General features: G+C 36.3%; 1 protein-coding gene across 1 annotated transcript in view; it reads right to left on the minus strand.

Annotated features, from left to right (window-relative positions):
* LOC136037677 (methionine synthase reductase-like) overlaps positions 1–16866 on the minus strand; it is a 28625-nt gene that overhangs the window by 3920 nt on the left and 7839 nt on the right. The window contains exons 3-4 of the mRNA XM_065720419.1: positions 16305–16478; positions 4001–4212 (exon numbers count right to left, since the gene is read on the minus strand). Coding sequence (XP_065576491.1) covers positions 4001–4212; positions 16305–16478 — 386 coding nt within the window. The remainder of the gene's footprint in view (positions 1–4000; positions 4213–16304; positions 16479–16866) is intronic.

Here is a 16866-nt window from a genome sequence, read left to right on the forward strand (position 1 = left end):
GATCTCTTCAAAGTACCTTCCTTGGCTAGCAATACACTAATTCGAACGTTCTCTTTTGGAAGGTCTCTTTCGGAACATTTCGGAAGGTCTCTTTTTTTTTGAAGGGGCCCTCAGTTGCATTCTTGCAGCCTCTCAATGTCAGGAATAGTGTGAAAATATTCTCCTTATAGCACAGTTTTATTTTTAGGAAGAGCCAGAAGCCGCACGTTGCTAGATCAGGAAACTAAGACGGATGTGGACATGCCGAAACCTTCTTTTGGCCAAAATTTAGCGGATTAAAAGCGAGATGTGGCATGGAAGTTTGTCATGATGAAGGAGAGAAACCATTGGTCCACTTTTAAAGGAGAAGGCCATCGCACAGACCCATACGTGATGTTAAGTTCTTCAGAAAAGCTCTCGAATAGTAAATCACCTATTTGAACAAAACTTTTTTGCCAATTTTCGTCTGATTTTGAGGCCAAAGGACGTCCCAACCGTTTCTCGTCCTTAACCGACTCGCTTACACTTTAAAATCGCCTATACCAATTTTCGTCTGATTTTGAGGTTGAAGGACGTCCCAAACGTTTCTCGTCTTCAACTGACTCGTTTCTACTTTGAAATCACTCATACTCATTTTCGTCTGATTTTGAGGTCGAAGGACGTCCCAACCGTTTTTCGTTTTAAACCGACTCGTTTCCACTTTGAAATACCTTATACCGATTTTTGTCTGATTTTGAGGCTGAAGGACGTCCCAACTGTTTCTCGTCTTCAACCGACTCGTTTCCACTTGGAAATCGCTTATACAAATTGTATATCGTCTTCAGAGTCAGCACATTATCGCCATATACTGATTTTAACATTTTATGAGCCATTTTGGACCACTTCCACTCAACCAGCTCTGGAAGAACACTGACACGCCTTAATTTGCTTAAAGTCAACACTGGCTATCTCAAGGGATCAGACTATAGGACGCATTACTTGAAATAGACGTAATCTCATCAATGGCTAGTAAAAGAAACTCATTCACCATATTTTTTTTTTTACCACATCTCGTATTTCTATATACAACAATATTTGAATTGTATATAACCCCTAAAGATCTAATAGGATCATTATGGAATTAATTTCCATTCTGAACAAAAAATCAATACTGTGAAAATCCCCGCAGTCCCTAAAAAAAGATAACAGAGCCAGGAGAAAAGTAGGTGAAAAAGAAAGAAAAAAGCAAAACCCCCGAGTCCAGAACGAAAGTGTGTAATTCACATTTTTGTAATTTCACAGGAAAGAAAAAAAAATGTTTGCCCCTAACCCTTACATGCCCCTAACCCCTGAAGAATATAACAGAGCCTATAAAACAGAACCTATTAACAAGTTATGTTAAACATTTCCGCAAGGGTTTATTATTTCAATTTCTTTTCAATTAGTCTTTTTATTTTTACGAAGGAGGGGGTTGGTTGACCTCTAATCTCTTTTTAAATTTTTGAAATTTATTAAGGCATTATTATTTGATTTCCGCAAGGGTTTTTGTTACATTTCCGTCGCGTTTTACGAATGGAGGACGAAGTTCGGTGGATCCATGGAAAGTATGTCATTCCCAAATACGGTGGGAAGTGGTCATAAGGAAGGCTTTGCAGCAAACTGGAACTTCATAAGAAGGGATAAAGGGTGAGACGTTGAACATCTTGGGGTGGAGAAGCGGTGCCCGCAGCTGTGCTGGCCTCAGGTGACTTAGTTTTTGAAGAGAATAAATAGTAGAAGTAATAGCAGTAGTTTGACCGAATTGCTAGAAAAACATAGAGAGGCCGTTAGGAGCTCATTGGAAAGCTAATTGGAAACACCAAAGATAAAATAATAGAAGCTGGAAAGGGACACAACATACTTGGCTGGTTTCAACTTAAAGGAACCAAGAACCCAGCGGAAAAGTTCCTGGTGTTCAGTGATGTTTTCTAGAATATTTTAGGTGTTTAAATACAATTCAGTATCAACTTAATTGATCATGGAAGTTGTTCCACATTTGACGAACAAAATATGTTATTGTGATTTTTGACATTAGTCCCTTTTGGCAGGGCATATACTTAAAAATGTAAAAAGTTAAAGAGTCAATCAGTGCCTTGACGGTAATATGTCGAACAATTCAGAAGGCAGACTTTAAACAATTTGGCAACTAGGTTTTTGGTCTCAAATATTGAAAAAATATTTGCTGTTAATGTTGAACATTCCAGGTTGCCGAACTAAAAAGACACGTTTTTGGTGAAGGTAGGTAAAGTTCGGAAGATTGTAACGCTTTGTCGTTACATGAAATATTGGGCTGCTTTTTATTCTTATACCTAGTACAGAATTTTTTTCGAAGAAGACGGGGGGGGGGGCAAACTCCTTAGTCCCCTTCCTGGATACGGCCTTGACCTAGTATATTAATGTCCAAAAATGGCGTAACTGACACTCTCTCAAAAATAACCTATTCGGCCATGATTCTGTTGTGGGTCTCGATTGGATTCACTGGTTTCGGTTTTAGAATTTTCTTATGAGTCTTTAGAGAGACATATTTTAGCATCGATTTCTGGGATGCTCTGCAAGCCCTTGGGTGGATCTGGAAACAGAAATCAGTAGAGAAGATCGGGGCCAAACTTTCTATTTTTCAAAGACTTATGAAAATATTCATTTTTACAATTGATCCTTGGAAGAAAACAATAGTTTTCAATGGCTTTCCCTCTTTTAATATTTGTAGGAAACAGAATCTAAAATTACTCGAATATGATTTAGTCGTTGTGACAGGTATATTTTATAATGACGAAACGTTGAACTTCTATTCTTCTAGAAATTACTGAGATGTTTCTTGTGTTCCAATCCATTTACAAACAGACAAAAAACATAGACAAAAATATTTTAAAGAAATTAAGCTAGAAATTCATAAATTTAAGCAGAGCATTTTCGAAACTACGAGCACAGATACAAGCTTAAAAAAAAAAAAATCAAAACGTGACGTGCGAAAAAAGAGAAACGAAAATTATGCGAGGTTCAGGGCTATTCTGATACTCACATAAATGGGTTAATCCTGTTTCAAAATTTCTTGACAATGACGCTACACAAGGCTAAACAAAGAGGTTACCAGAGAAATAGATGTTAGGATTCATCCCTAAAGAGCTGAACCACCCACAAAGGAAATTGTGAATACATCCCTAAAATCACGACCAAAGTTCTTAAACCTCAGTTTCTGTCCTCAAATTTTTAGAAATCCAAGTTTTGTCGACTACTTTTCTCTTTCTCCCGAGTTTTCTTACGAAGCTCTTATATCGAGTAAAGTCGATCCTTGTATCGAGCAAATCTTATTTTTTTCTAATATTGTAATATTGTATATATTGTAGACAACTTACAAAACTGTAGCTGGAAATGTATTTTCCTACCCCCCCCCCGTTTTTTAAGGAGAAATGCTTTACGCAGAAGACTATGATAGTTGAATAAAATTGCTAATAACATTGGTAAAAAAGAAGAAATAGAAACAAGTTTATTGCGTGAAAAGTTTCGGTAGTTTGAGGCATATTGTTCAAGCTTCATTAAGAATTAAGATTAAAATACAGATTTTGAACTAATTGTAATTATTAGACTCATTACGCCTCAATCTACCTAAACTTTACTCCCCCAATACCCCTAAGGGCGGTTTTGAACATTATACCATTGCCTCTCTATATCCTTCAAGAAGATTCTATATACATCAGCCCCTTCCAACGTTAGTGAAATTACCCCCCTCCTCTCCCACTGAAAAATAATAATAAAGAATAGTAATCAAAGATATGTTTTTGCAGCCTGAACCCCTCCCCTACAAAGTATCCGTACTTCTACGTACCTATCATCATCAATTTTTATTGCTGTGAATATAATGCAACATTTGCCGAACTTATTGTACAGACTATAATAAATTTGTTTTAAAACAATAATTACTATTAAGAAAACCTTTTTTTCAAATTTAAGACTTATATGTGTTTTAAAGGATATTGCCCCCCCCCCCTTTTCACATAACATTTACCTGAACAGATAATCTTTGTTTTCATGGCGGCATCCAAAAAATAACCAACTTGGACCCACTATCTGGGATGGGTTGGCCTTTATAAGCTCCTCCCTTTGATGTAGGAAGCCAAGAAAGGGTGCAACACCACTCCCAGGTCCAACCATGATTATGGGCGTATCCAATTGCTGAGGGAGACGAAATGCTGTGCTTGTACGTTGATAAATGGGTAGCTGAAAATATAGAACTTTCGTTTAGAACCATATTGGAGCATATAGTATCAAGTGTATGCATGTCTTTCTTTCCTTTTACAATTAACATGCGAACTTTAAAACTAGAAATGTTTTTAAAGGCTTTTTAAAACAGCCTTAGCATCCTTACTTCAACGAAGTTCAACCAGGACTGATAAATAAAATTACCTGAGATGATAAATTAATTCAAATAAAATAAAATAAATAACTAAATACAAACTTTCAAAGCTAATCTTCCCTTTTTGGTAGCTAGCATTAAATGCCTTTTTGTAACGGGTTTAATGCTATTGTAAATTGGTTTCGTCAAATATTTTGTTAGATCGTTTTTAATTAAATTTGAATATAAAGAATTTAGTGAATATTCCCCAAAGTCCCTATTTAAAGAAATATTATTTATTTTGAGACTAATTTCGATTGATTCCCGAACCACCTGTTTTATAACCTAAACATTACTAATGACAGAAGATTTTCCAAGTATTGTTTGGCTGGGATTATTAAATATATGGCAAGTTAAAGCAGAATCAAAGGAATTATTAGAACTGTTATTTCTTGTGGAATGGCAGTTTGGTCTTCGTCGCTATTAACGTATAAATTATGTACATATACAAAAAAATGTACGAAAAATAATTCCGAAACCATGAGAACAGACATTGGAAATACAAGTTAAAAATATAAACCAGAGACATGACGGCAATATAACAAGCATAAAAGGCCCGGAGGGAGTGCGTTTTTGTCTTCCTTTTCTTTCTGGCCATGTATGGACTGAAAAAAACTGCTAAATTAATAGCATTAAAAATATGAAATATTTAGAGACTAACCTTGAAGCCTCGAAATTGGCAAAAATCCAAATTGTATAAAATTCAGTCAAAATAATATTATGATTACGCTATGCGAGGGTATGTACATGAGCTGCCAGCCCTTGCAATCAACGACAAAAGGTACAATGGCCGAAAGCCGGAGCCAAGGTCCGTAATACTGTCCAATTTAAGTGAAGCCATATTGTGGGAATTGAAAAAAAACTTTCATAATTTTAAATGATATGCATGAAGCTAAATGTCATTAAAAAAAGGTGTTCCTCTCTCCTATCACGAGGAACGAAAGCAGGGTATGCATGAGAATTAAATTGTCGTCATTTTGACAATCTTCTTAAATCTACAAACATTCTATATTGAGTCTTCTTAACTTAAAGTCTGTTTATTATAAATTGTACAAAATCACTATCAGTACTCGGTTTCTTATCGGTAATAAATGTACTAAAAAAAAACTTGGGTAATTTTAAAGTAAAGAGCCACTTAAAACTAACATATACTTCCGCCCCCTTTAACCCATATTTATCCCAGATATTTTAATATTGTACTTTACTAGAACTAAAACTTGTTTTCACAGTTTTTCTATACTATGGCCAACGTGGAATTATTCTTGGCGAAAACTAAGGAACAAACTTACTGTCTTAAAGTATGTTAGATATTATTATTTAATTGATATTCTTATTATATATTAATTCTGAAATTCTTGTTTCTATAATCTTTTTATTGCAAATTCTAGTATCTAATTCTAATTATCGAGAAATATACGCGTATCTGGGCGTCGTGTAGGTATTATTCTTACTAGGGTACAGGTATATGCAAACCACAGTACGGACGTAGAAGGAACCGAAGTTTTCTAGATTATATGAGTACCCCTCCCCCCAACTTTTTGCAGTATTCATAGAAGTTTGTGTTTTTGTGTTTGCATTTTTGTAATTCCCCATTAAATTAAGATCATGCATATACACCAGCCAGAATTGAAATTATAAAAGGCGAGAAAATGCCTACAACACCAGTCTCAGAAGCCTTATGGCGGTGCAAAAAAAAAAAAAAAAAAAAAAAAAAAAAAAAAAAAAAAAAAAAAAAAACAAAAAAAAACGAAAGATAATGTTTAAAGTTCCAAACAAGTAACAATTAAAGATTTTCATAAATTACGAAAAAATAATGATTGAATTTTTAAACAGAAAAGACCTTCATATGAAGTCATGCAGTTGAAGTTATGAAGGCAGCAACGGATACGAAATTAAAAAAAAAATGGTAGAAATGTGAGTTAAAAACCAGAAAAAAATAAGATACCAAATCATAAAAAACAAATAAAAATAAAATCATACGAAAAATACGGTACCAAATAACTTATCAAACTTTCCTTTGAAGGTATAAATTTTCTGACGCAAATGCGATATTGCCGCGAAAACTTCATAATTTTGAAAAAGATAAAATTGATTTTATTTAAATTTTCTCGCCTTATAAAAGGAGAGAAAATGCCTACAACACCAGTCTCAGAAGCCTCATGGCGCTGCAAAAAAAACAAAAAAACAAAAAAACAAAACAAAAGATAATGTTTAAAGTCCCAAACAAGTAACAATTAAAGATTTTAAAAAATTACGAAAAAACAAAGATTAAATTTTTAAATAAAAAAGACCTTCATTTGAAGTCATGCAGTTGAATTGCAGTTGAGTGCAGTTGAAGTTATGAAGGCAGCAACGGGTACGAAATTTAAAAAAAGGTAGAAATGTGAGTGAAAAATCAGAAAAAATAAGATACCAAATCATAAAAAAACAAAAAATAAATCATACAAAAAATACGGTACCAAATAACTTTTCAAAGTTTCCTTTGAAGGTATAAATGTCCTGACGAAAATGCGATATTGCCCCGAAAACTTCATAATTTTGAATAAGAAAAATCTTGAGATCACGGTTTTCAGGTAACAAACTTAAAAGGTGTTCAGGGGGTTAAAAATGTTTTTGCTGCCCTTGGTACTTCAAGAACTTTACTAAGAAGTACTAATTGGAATTCAGTTTCCTTTTCTTGTCTTACTATCTTCCAGTCTTGCTTAGAATAATTCCAGACTATGATAATGACCGACTTCAGATCGAATATCTATCATCGAATATCGAATGACAAATATCGAATGTCAAATATCGAATGTCATTCGTGAATGACAAATATCGAATGTCATTCGTTTGTCATCGAATGACAAACAATGCAAGGAATGGTTTATCTGAGTGTAACAGTAGAAAGTAACAAAGGTCACCTTGACATTCCCTACTGGAAAAGGAGAGAGATCAAAAGGAATGTTTTTCTAAGCGAATCCACTATTTCTACAGGTTGAGGGACTGTTTTTCAAGAGCATCTGTATTTTCTAATAAAGAAAGAAAATATTACGACCGAACTCAGTATCATAAAGGAAAAGCACTAAGGTCTTACATATAGAGAAGTATGTGAAAACCTATAACATGGGTATTTTCTCGGAGGGGGGGGGAGAAAGGGGGTACTTGGAAAAAAAAAATTTCTTGTCTTTAGACATCCAGTATATTGTATTTTCGCATTTGTTTGAACAAAATTTACAGGAAGCCTGATTCTCTTTTATTAATAGCTTCTGTTTTGGACTGTAGCCCGTGGCAATCTATACCAAACAAAAAAGGAGGAAAAAGGACAAGTTACATGTAATGAAATAAGGCTCACTGTTGTGGCTAAAGCCAAAGACCATTTTTTCCCAAAACTAAGCTTTAAAAATTCACTAAGTAAATTTTTACCAATTTAGTGCAATTGAAGATGCGTAGTTAATGTAGAAACAAACTCTCTGCTAAACCTACACCTAACCTAATAAACCTAACAATTATATACAATAACCTAACAAAACCTAACAAAATGTAGAAGAGGCCAGCCGCAATTACAACAAAAATTTTCAGGAGTCTCTAGCTCACAGTTCTACTACCAAACCAGTAGCTAAAGCTTTAATACTACATAACGTCGTAAATTCACAAGTGAAGCAAAATATTTAGCTGCATATATTATTAGTTTATTCCTTCATAGAATTTTCCAGGGAAAAATCAAAACAAAATAACCAAATATCCTCTATTTTGAGGACACACAAGGCTGTATATAAGTAATATACTAAGTTAGACTTAAGTCAGTCTAACTGTAGTTTCAAGTGAAGCCTGCAGCAGGCAGGCGATGCTTGGTTGGCAAGGCTGTTTTGGCTCTAATTGTGAATCGAAGCACGAGGAATCGAAGGGTAGCAAGCAGCACGCAGGTGATGCTTGGTTAGCAAGGCTATATTTGCTCTTATTGTGAATCGAAGCACGAAGAATCGAAGTGTAGCCTGCAGCAGGCAGGTGATGCTTCGTTAGCAAGGCTATATTTGCTCTAATTGTGAGTCGAAGCACGAAGAATGGAAGTGTAGCCTGCAGCAGGCAGGTGATGCTTCGTTAGCAAGGCTATATTTGCTCTAATTGTGAGTCGAAGCACGAAGAATCAAAGTGTAGCCTGCAGCAGGCAGGTGATGCTTCGTTAGCAAGGCTATATTTGCTCTAATTGTGAGTCGAAGCACGAAGAATCAAAGTGTAGCCTGCAGCAGGCAGGTGATGCTTCGTTAGCAAGGCTATATTTGCTCTAATTGTGAGTCGAAGCACGAAGAATCGAAGTGTAGCCTGCAGCAGGCAGATGATGCTTCGTTAGCAAGGCTATATTTGCTCTAATTGTGAGGCGAAGCACGAAGAATCAAAGTGTAGCCTGCAGCAGGCAGGTGATGCTTCGTTAGCAAGGCTATATTTGCTCTAATTGCGAGTCGAGGCACGAAGAATCAAAGTGTAGCCTGCAGCAGGCAGGTGATGCTTTGTTAGCAAGGCTATATTTGCTCTAATTGTGAGTCGAAGCACGAAGAATCGATGTGTAGCCTGCAGCAGGCAGGTGATGCTTCGTTAGCAAGGCTATATTTGCTCTAATTGTGAGTCGAAGCACGAAGAATCAAAGTGTAGCCTGCAGCAGGCAGGTGATGCTTCGTTAGCAAGGCTATATTTGCTCTAATTGTGAGTCGAAGCACTAAGAATCAAACTGTAGCCTGCAGCAGGCAGGTGATGCTTCGTTAGCAAGGCTATATTTGCTCTAATTGTGAGTCGAAGCACGAAGAATCAAAGTGTAGGCTGCAGCAGGCAGGTGATGCTTCGTTAGCAAGGCTATATTTGCTCTAATTGTGAGTCGAAGCACGAAGAATCAGAGTGTAGCCTGCAGCAGGCAGGTGATGCTTCGTTAGCAAGGCTATATTTGCTCTAATTGTGAGTCGAAGCACGAAGAATCAAAGTGTAGCCTGCAGCAGGCAGGTGATGCTTCGTTAGCAAGGCTATATTTGCTCTAATTGTGAGTCGAAGCACGAAGAATCAAAGTGTAGCCTGCAGCAGGCAGGTGATGCTTCGTTAGCAAGGCTATATTTGCTCTAATTGTGAGTCGAAGCACGAAGAATCAAAGTGTAGCCTGCAGCAGGCAGGTGATGCTTCGTTAGCAAGGCTATATTTGCTCTAATTGTGAGTCGAAGCACGAAGAATCAAAGTGTAGCCTGCAGCAGGCAGGTGATGCTTCGTTAGCAAGACTATATTTGCTCTAATTGTGGGTCGAAGCACGAAGAATCAAAGTGTAGCCTGCAGCAGACAGGTGATGCTTCGTTAGCAAGGCTATATTTGCTCTAATTGTGAGTCGAAGCACGAAGAATCGAAGTGTCACCTGCAGCAGGCAGGTGATGCTTCGTTAGCAAGGCTATATTTGCTCTAATTGTGAGTCGAGGCACGAAGAATCAAAGTGTAGCCTGCAGCAGGCAGGTGATGCTTTGGTAGCAAGGCTATATTTGCTCTAATTGTGAGTCGAAGCACGAAGAATCGAAGTGTAGCCTGCAGCAGGCAGGTGATGCTTCGTTAGCAAGGCTATATTTGCTCTAATTGTGAGTCGAAGCACGAAGAATCAAAGTGTAGCCTGCAGCAGGCAGGTGATGCTTCGTTAGCAAGGCTATATTTGCTCTAATTGTGAGTCGAAGCACGAAGAATCAAAGTGTAGCCTGCAGCAGGCAGGTGATGCTTCGTTAGCAAGGCTATATTTGCTCTAATTGTGAGTCGAAGCACGAAGAATCAAAGTGTAGCCTGCAGCAGGCAGGTGATGCTTCGTTAGCAAGGCTATATTTGCTCTAATTGTGAGTCGAAGCACGAAGAATCGAAGTGTAGCCTGCAGCAGGCAGGTGATGCTTCGTTAGCAAGGCTATATTTGCTCTAATTGTGAGTCGAAGCACGAAGAATCAAAGTGTAGCCTGCAGCAGGCAGGTGATGCTTCGTTAGCAAGGCTATATTTGCTCTAATTGTGAGTCGAAGCACGAAGAATCAAAGTGTAGCCTGCAGCAGGCAGGTGATGCTTCGTTAGCAAGGCTATATTTGCTCTAACTGTGAGTCGAAGCACGAAGAATCAAAGTGTAGCCTGCAGCAGGCAGGTGATGCTTCGTTAGCAAGGCTATATTTGCTCTAATTGTGAGTCGAAGCACGAAGAATCGAAGTGTAGCCTGCAGCAGGCAGGTGATGCTTCGTTAGCAAGGCTATATTTGCTCTAATTGTGAGTCGAAGCACGAAGAATCAAAGTGTAGCCTGCAGCAGGCAGGTGATGCTTCGTTAGCAAGGCTATATTTGCTCTAACTGTGAGTCGAAGCACGAAGAATCAAAGTGTAGCCTGCAGCAGGCAGGTGATGCTTCGTTAGCAAGGCTATATTTGCTCTAATTGTGAGTCGAAGCACGAAGAATCAAAGTGTAGCCTGCAGCAGGCAGGTGATGCTTCGTTAGCAAGGCTATATTTGCTCTAACTGTGAGTCGAAGCACGAAGAATCAAAGTGTAGCCTGCAGCAGGCAGGTGATGCTTGGTTGGCAAGGCTATATTTGCTCTAATTGTGAATCGAAGCACCAAGTCCCATTTTTAATCCTGTTTTGATTCTGATTTTTGATACTTCCACGTCATTAGGACAGAGAGCCGTACATATTAATTACTTGGTAACCTAATTAAAAACTACACATTTCGAAACCTGAAAAAAATATGACTAATTGCATCTACGACTGCGACCAATTGTGACTAGAACCATTAGCCACTGCGACTAAGGCAACTTGTGACTTGCTGAACACTCGCGACTACAACTAATTACGGCAACTTGTGACCATGACTGGTTACGACTACGACTGTTATGGCTATGACTACTTGTGCCTGCGACTGCTGCTAGTACTACTTCTACTACTTCAACTAAAACTATTGAACTAAATTAAAGGAATTTAAGTGCATCTGGCTGGTGAAAATGTCATAACATATGGTGATCAAAATGTCAAAATATAGTGAAAATGTCATAGTGCATTAGTGCATCTAGATATTCGGAAGGGCTTAGCTGTAATATCTCAGGAATGGCTAAGGTAAAAAAAAAATACATCTTTTCGTTCCGTTAGAATCTCATGTCAGAAGATAATCTTTAACGTTACGGAACCATACGATATTACACCAAACATTGACTGGACCTATGTAGTAGTTTTGTCACCATATTGTTTAGAGTATAGACTAAATTATATATTATTCTTACATTATTGAGGTAGCAACATCCTCGTTCAATTGTGTTCAATGATATATAACATATATTTTATATTGTTGCTTATACTAAATTATTTACTGTATAAAACTTGGTTGGCTTATACTAAAAAACAACTACAGCTTAGTAGATTTTCCCTTCTTACCTTTTGTCACAGAGTCTTTTTTTATTTCTTTATGTTATTTCTTTTTATATTTTGAAAGTTATTTTTTAAACCTGATTCTTCTTCAGCGCGAGCGAAAAAATATTTAAGGAAAATACATAAAAAAGACAAAGAACAAATTAAAATAAATGCAGAGAGTCAAGGTAAAAAAGAAACAGCATGTTTGTCAACTGATGAAATTACATACCGGGACACCGGGACACAAATGACGACCGGGACACAGGGAATATAAAGGACGACCGGGAACCTCAAAGAGAAATTACAGACAGGGACACCCGGACACAAATCATGACCGGGACACAGGGAATATAAATGACGATCGGGACATAGGGACACAACTACAACAGGGACGCCGGGGGCACAGGCGGGATATATAAATGACGACCGGGACACAGGGATTGTTCGAATAGAAATTACAGACTGGGACACAAATGACGACCGGGACACCGGGACACAGGAAATATAAATGACGACCGGGACACAGGGACACATCATTAGAATAATGAGGTATAGATCTGAATACGGATTGTTTTTCCCATGGACAATTATATGTTGCATGTTCAAGAGTCAGTAAACCTGACAATCTATTTATATGCACAGACAATGGGACAGCGAAGAAAGTTGTATATTCGCATGTTTTACGTAGTTAAAAACATATATATATATATATCTATCTCTATTCACAGGTGGGACACAGGGACACAACTACAATGGCGCGTAACTAATATGGCGCGTAACGACTTACGCGCGCGGGGGGGCTTGGGGGGGCGCGAAGCACCCCACCAACTAGGTGTTGGGGTGGCGCGAAGCGCCACCCCAACAGCTAGTGCTTAATACAAACTGATTCCCAATTTGGTCAATAGCCAATTTGGCCAGTTTGGTCAACTTTGTCGACGTTTTGACATTTTTGAATAGAAAAACCATAATATCCAGCATACTGTCCAAGAAGATCTACCTAACAACGTAAAAAAAAAGATATTCCGTGACAAAATTATTGCAATGCTTAACATAAACTGATGCCCCAATTTGGTCAAAAGCCAATTTGGTCAATTTTGTCGACGTTTTGACATTTTTAAATAGGAAAACCAAAATATCTAGCATACTGTCCAAAGAAGATCTACCCAACGACGTCACAAAGAAGATGTTCCGTCACACAATCCTTGCAATGCTCAACATAAACTGATGCCCAATTGGGTCAATGGCCAATTTGGCCAAATTGATCAATTTCGTCGACATTTTTAAATAGGAAAACCATAATATCCAGCATACTGTCCAAGAAGATCTACCCAACGACGTCAAAAAGAAGATATTCCATCACACAATCCTTGCAATGCTCAACATAAACTGATGCCCAATTTGGTCAATAGCCAGAAGATATCCAAATCTGTGACTCCTATGTGGCAACGGTTATTCGAAGAAGAAAAAGTAAAATAGCTACCGATATTTCTTTTAGATTTATAAGAGTTTAAATCTTCTAAGTTAAGATATATTTTGATAAGAGAGATTGACTACAAAGAACAGTGCTCAAAGTAATAAAAAGAACTAAAAAGACTAAAAGAACTAAAAGAACTAAAAAGAACTAAAAGAACTAAAAGAACTAAAAAGACTAAAAAGAACAGTGCTCAAAGTAACTCAGCATCAGTCAATAAAAAAAGGTAAAGAATATGGCAATGGACTTTGCAGTCCCTACCGGCGGCGCTGATATCCGTTTCTTGACCATTCAGTTAGGAAGTGCAATGGGGGGTTGGGGGCCAACCATCCTGTACTTTCGCACACCCTTCCTGTTTACCTCTCCCAGGTTTTTCCAGGTATCCATTTAAAGCTGGATCGACTCTGGCTGAGCTTACACAGTCACGCCACTGACCCCCGTCCCAAACAAAATAATTGGATACACTAGCTTTTAGTTTAGTTCAGCATTTAGTTTGAAATTCTAGCATTCCTCAAAAACTGGGGCGGTCCAAACCAAACCAAAACTATGGCCAAATGCTACAGACAAATACTGTAGCTTCTAATGCCACTACCTATACTATCCTAACCAAACCTAACAAAAACAAAAACAACTAATACTACTATTTTACTTATCCTAGCTTAATAAAACTTAACCCACCATACTTGACTACCCAACCCTAGCCTAACTTAACTTAAAATTACCATACCTATCCCACCCACCTCTCAAACCCTACCTTAACCCAACCACCCACCCAGCCTTGTTCTAGTTTAACCTAACTCAAACTAGCCTTTCCTACCCATCCACCGAACCCCATTGTAACCTCACATAAAATATTAGTATTAGTAGTATTACAGACAAGTCTTATTTTTATTTTTTTTATTTTTTTTTTTATTGGAATATTCTTAGGAAATTTCAGATAATTGTCGGAGTATTTCCTTCGTAGCTGCTTTCCCGCAAAACCGGAAACAGAAATAAAAGGCCTGCATTAAGGGAGGAGGGCAAGGGAGGCCAATTGCCCCCTGCTGTCAGATTTTGAAAAATACCTTTTTAAGAGGATTTTCATTGAAAAATACCATTTATGGCATTTTAATTGAAATAACTAAAAAAGTGACAAATTCGGAACCCCGTAGATTTTGAAAGATACATTTTCTCTCTAAATTTTCTTAAATTGATACCGCTGGTTATATCCTTTAAATGAATCAAGGCAGAATTTGAAATAGCACTGAATGCTACAAAAAAAAAAAAGAAGAACTCGATGATGAATGCAAAGCCGTACGTTTCATGAAGAAAACGCTGGTAAATACGGTTTTACTAATTTCGGAGACAATTCTTATTTTGTTTTAAATTGTAAGTAAGGTATATATAATATTTTCCACCACCTTCAGCAATGGAATTTATAATGAGGTTCACCGAAGAAAGGGTTTGCCCACCCCCACTAAATAACTACCATTCCTAAATTGTACGATAGGTGACATTACATAAAGCCGGATAAAAATCTATTAAATCCCACAAAATATTTGACATTTTACCAAACATATAGATTATAATAACCACATGGCATAAGGAGGTAATCAAAGATATATCTTTATTCTACTAATGCAAATAAATTATATATCTTAAAAGGAAAAGGAACTATCTCTTAAAATCCATAAAAAATTTATGAGATTTTTAGCAAAACACAGTAGATTATATTAACCATATGGAATCAAAGATACGTTTTTATCTTACTAATACTAGTAAATTGGTATTAGCATTTCGTCAATTGCGTATATTTCGCAAATTAGTATTTCGTAAACTGCGTATGTTTCGCTGATTAGTGTATCGTAAATTGCGTATATTTCACAAATTAGTATTTCGTAAATTGCGTATGTTTCGCAAACTAGTATTTCGTAAATTGCGTATTATTTCGCATATTAGTATTTCGTACATTGCGTATATTTCACAAATTAGTATTTTGTAAATTGCGTATATTTCGCAAATCAGTATTTCGGTAAATTGCGTATCTTCCGCAAATTAGTATTTCATAAATTGAGTATATTTCGCAAATTAATATTTCGTAAATTGAGAATATTTCGCAAATTAGTATTTCGTAAATTGCAGATTTTTCGCAAATCAGTATTTCGTAAATTGCGTATATTTCGCAAATTAGTATTTTGTAAATTGCGTATGTTTCGCAAATTAGTATTTCGTAAATTGCGTGTATTTCGCAAATTAGTATTTAATAAATTGCATTATTGATGACTTTCTTTCGTCTTTTATTATCCAGAAGGAGGTGGAAATCTCATAAATTTCATAAAAACTTATCATATTGTTACTAAAGACGGTTAAAATTTGTATCTTGCTAATAAGAAATTCTTAAATATTTTTGGTTTTGGGATCTATAGATAATTAACAAAAAACCAACAGCCCAAAAAGATAAAACAGAGTAAATAATAAATGAATAAAAACAACATCTTTGAAAATTCAAATATAATAACCCAAAGGGAATTAGACAAAGAAAATTTAAAACCAGAGGGAAGTCAAAATCTCAAAAAAACTTATAACATTTTACTAAACACAGCAGATTAGAATAACAATATGGAATACATTTTATCTTTTGGTACGAAATTCTTAGGTATTTTTGGTTTTGGGATTTATATATAATTAACCCAAAAACCAACAACCCAAAGATAAAACAGAGTAAATAATAAATGAATAAAAATAACATCTTTAAAAATTTAAATATAATAACCAAAAAGGAATTAGGCCCAGAAAATGTAAATCCAGAGGGAAGTCGAAATCCCACAAAAACTTATCACATTTTTACTAAAGATGGCAGATTATCATAACAATATGGAACACTTTTTATCTTACTGATAACAGACTCGAAAGTATTTTAGGTTTTTGGGTTTATATATAAGTAGCCCGAAATACAACAAGCCAAAGATAAAAAAAAATCAATACTTTTAATCAAACGTGAATAAATAAAAATATAATAAAAGAACAGAGTAATGGATAAATGAATAAAAATGACATTTTTGAAAATGTAAATATAATAATCAACCAAATCCGTAACACTACCTGTATTGACTCTAAATTGAGGTTGCCCAGCTGCTCTTCAACACTGGCACGTTTCCAAAGAGGTGAAGTCAATTGACTGATCCAACCCGTTGCAACCCCTTTTCTCTCCCTAGTTCTCCCATCTGTAGCGGGAAATTCGACAATTTTGAAAACAAAAGCTAAATGATCTGGATCCTAGAATTAAAGATATAAGGATATGTCAAGGGATGTAAGGATATGAAATATGGAATAAGGAATAAGGATAGGTCAAAGCGAATGTATTGTAAATGTTTCTCATTATTCTTATACAGAGAATTGCGTCATTTGCTGAAAAAGTTTCACTGCGTATCAAAAACCCCACAGATGGAGCCTTGGTGTGCAGTAATTAATCTGGGATAGGGAAATATAGATGGCAGTTATTTTAAGGCTTTCCGTAGATGTTGTCTCGTAACTAAAAACGGTGTTTCCACCATTCCAAATTTTTCAGGGTTCCCCAAAATTTTCTCAAATGGAAGTCAGTTCCTCAGAAATAACCCTGGAAAAAAGTCCATAAATAAGCGAAATTAGTGCCAAATATAAAACG

This window comes from Artemia franciscana, chromosome 17 (assembly GCF_032884065.1).
Source record: "Artemia franciscana chromosome 17, ASM3288406v1, whole genome shotgun sequence".
Lineage (NCBI taxonomy): Eukaryota > Metazoa > Arthropoda > Branchiopoda > Anostraca > Artemiidae > Artemia > Artemia franciscana.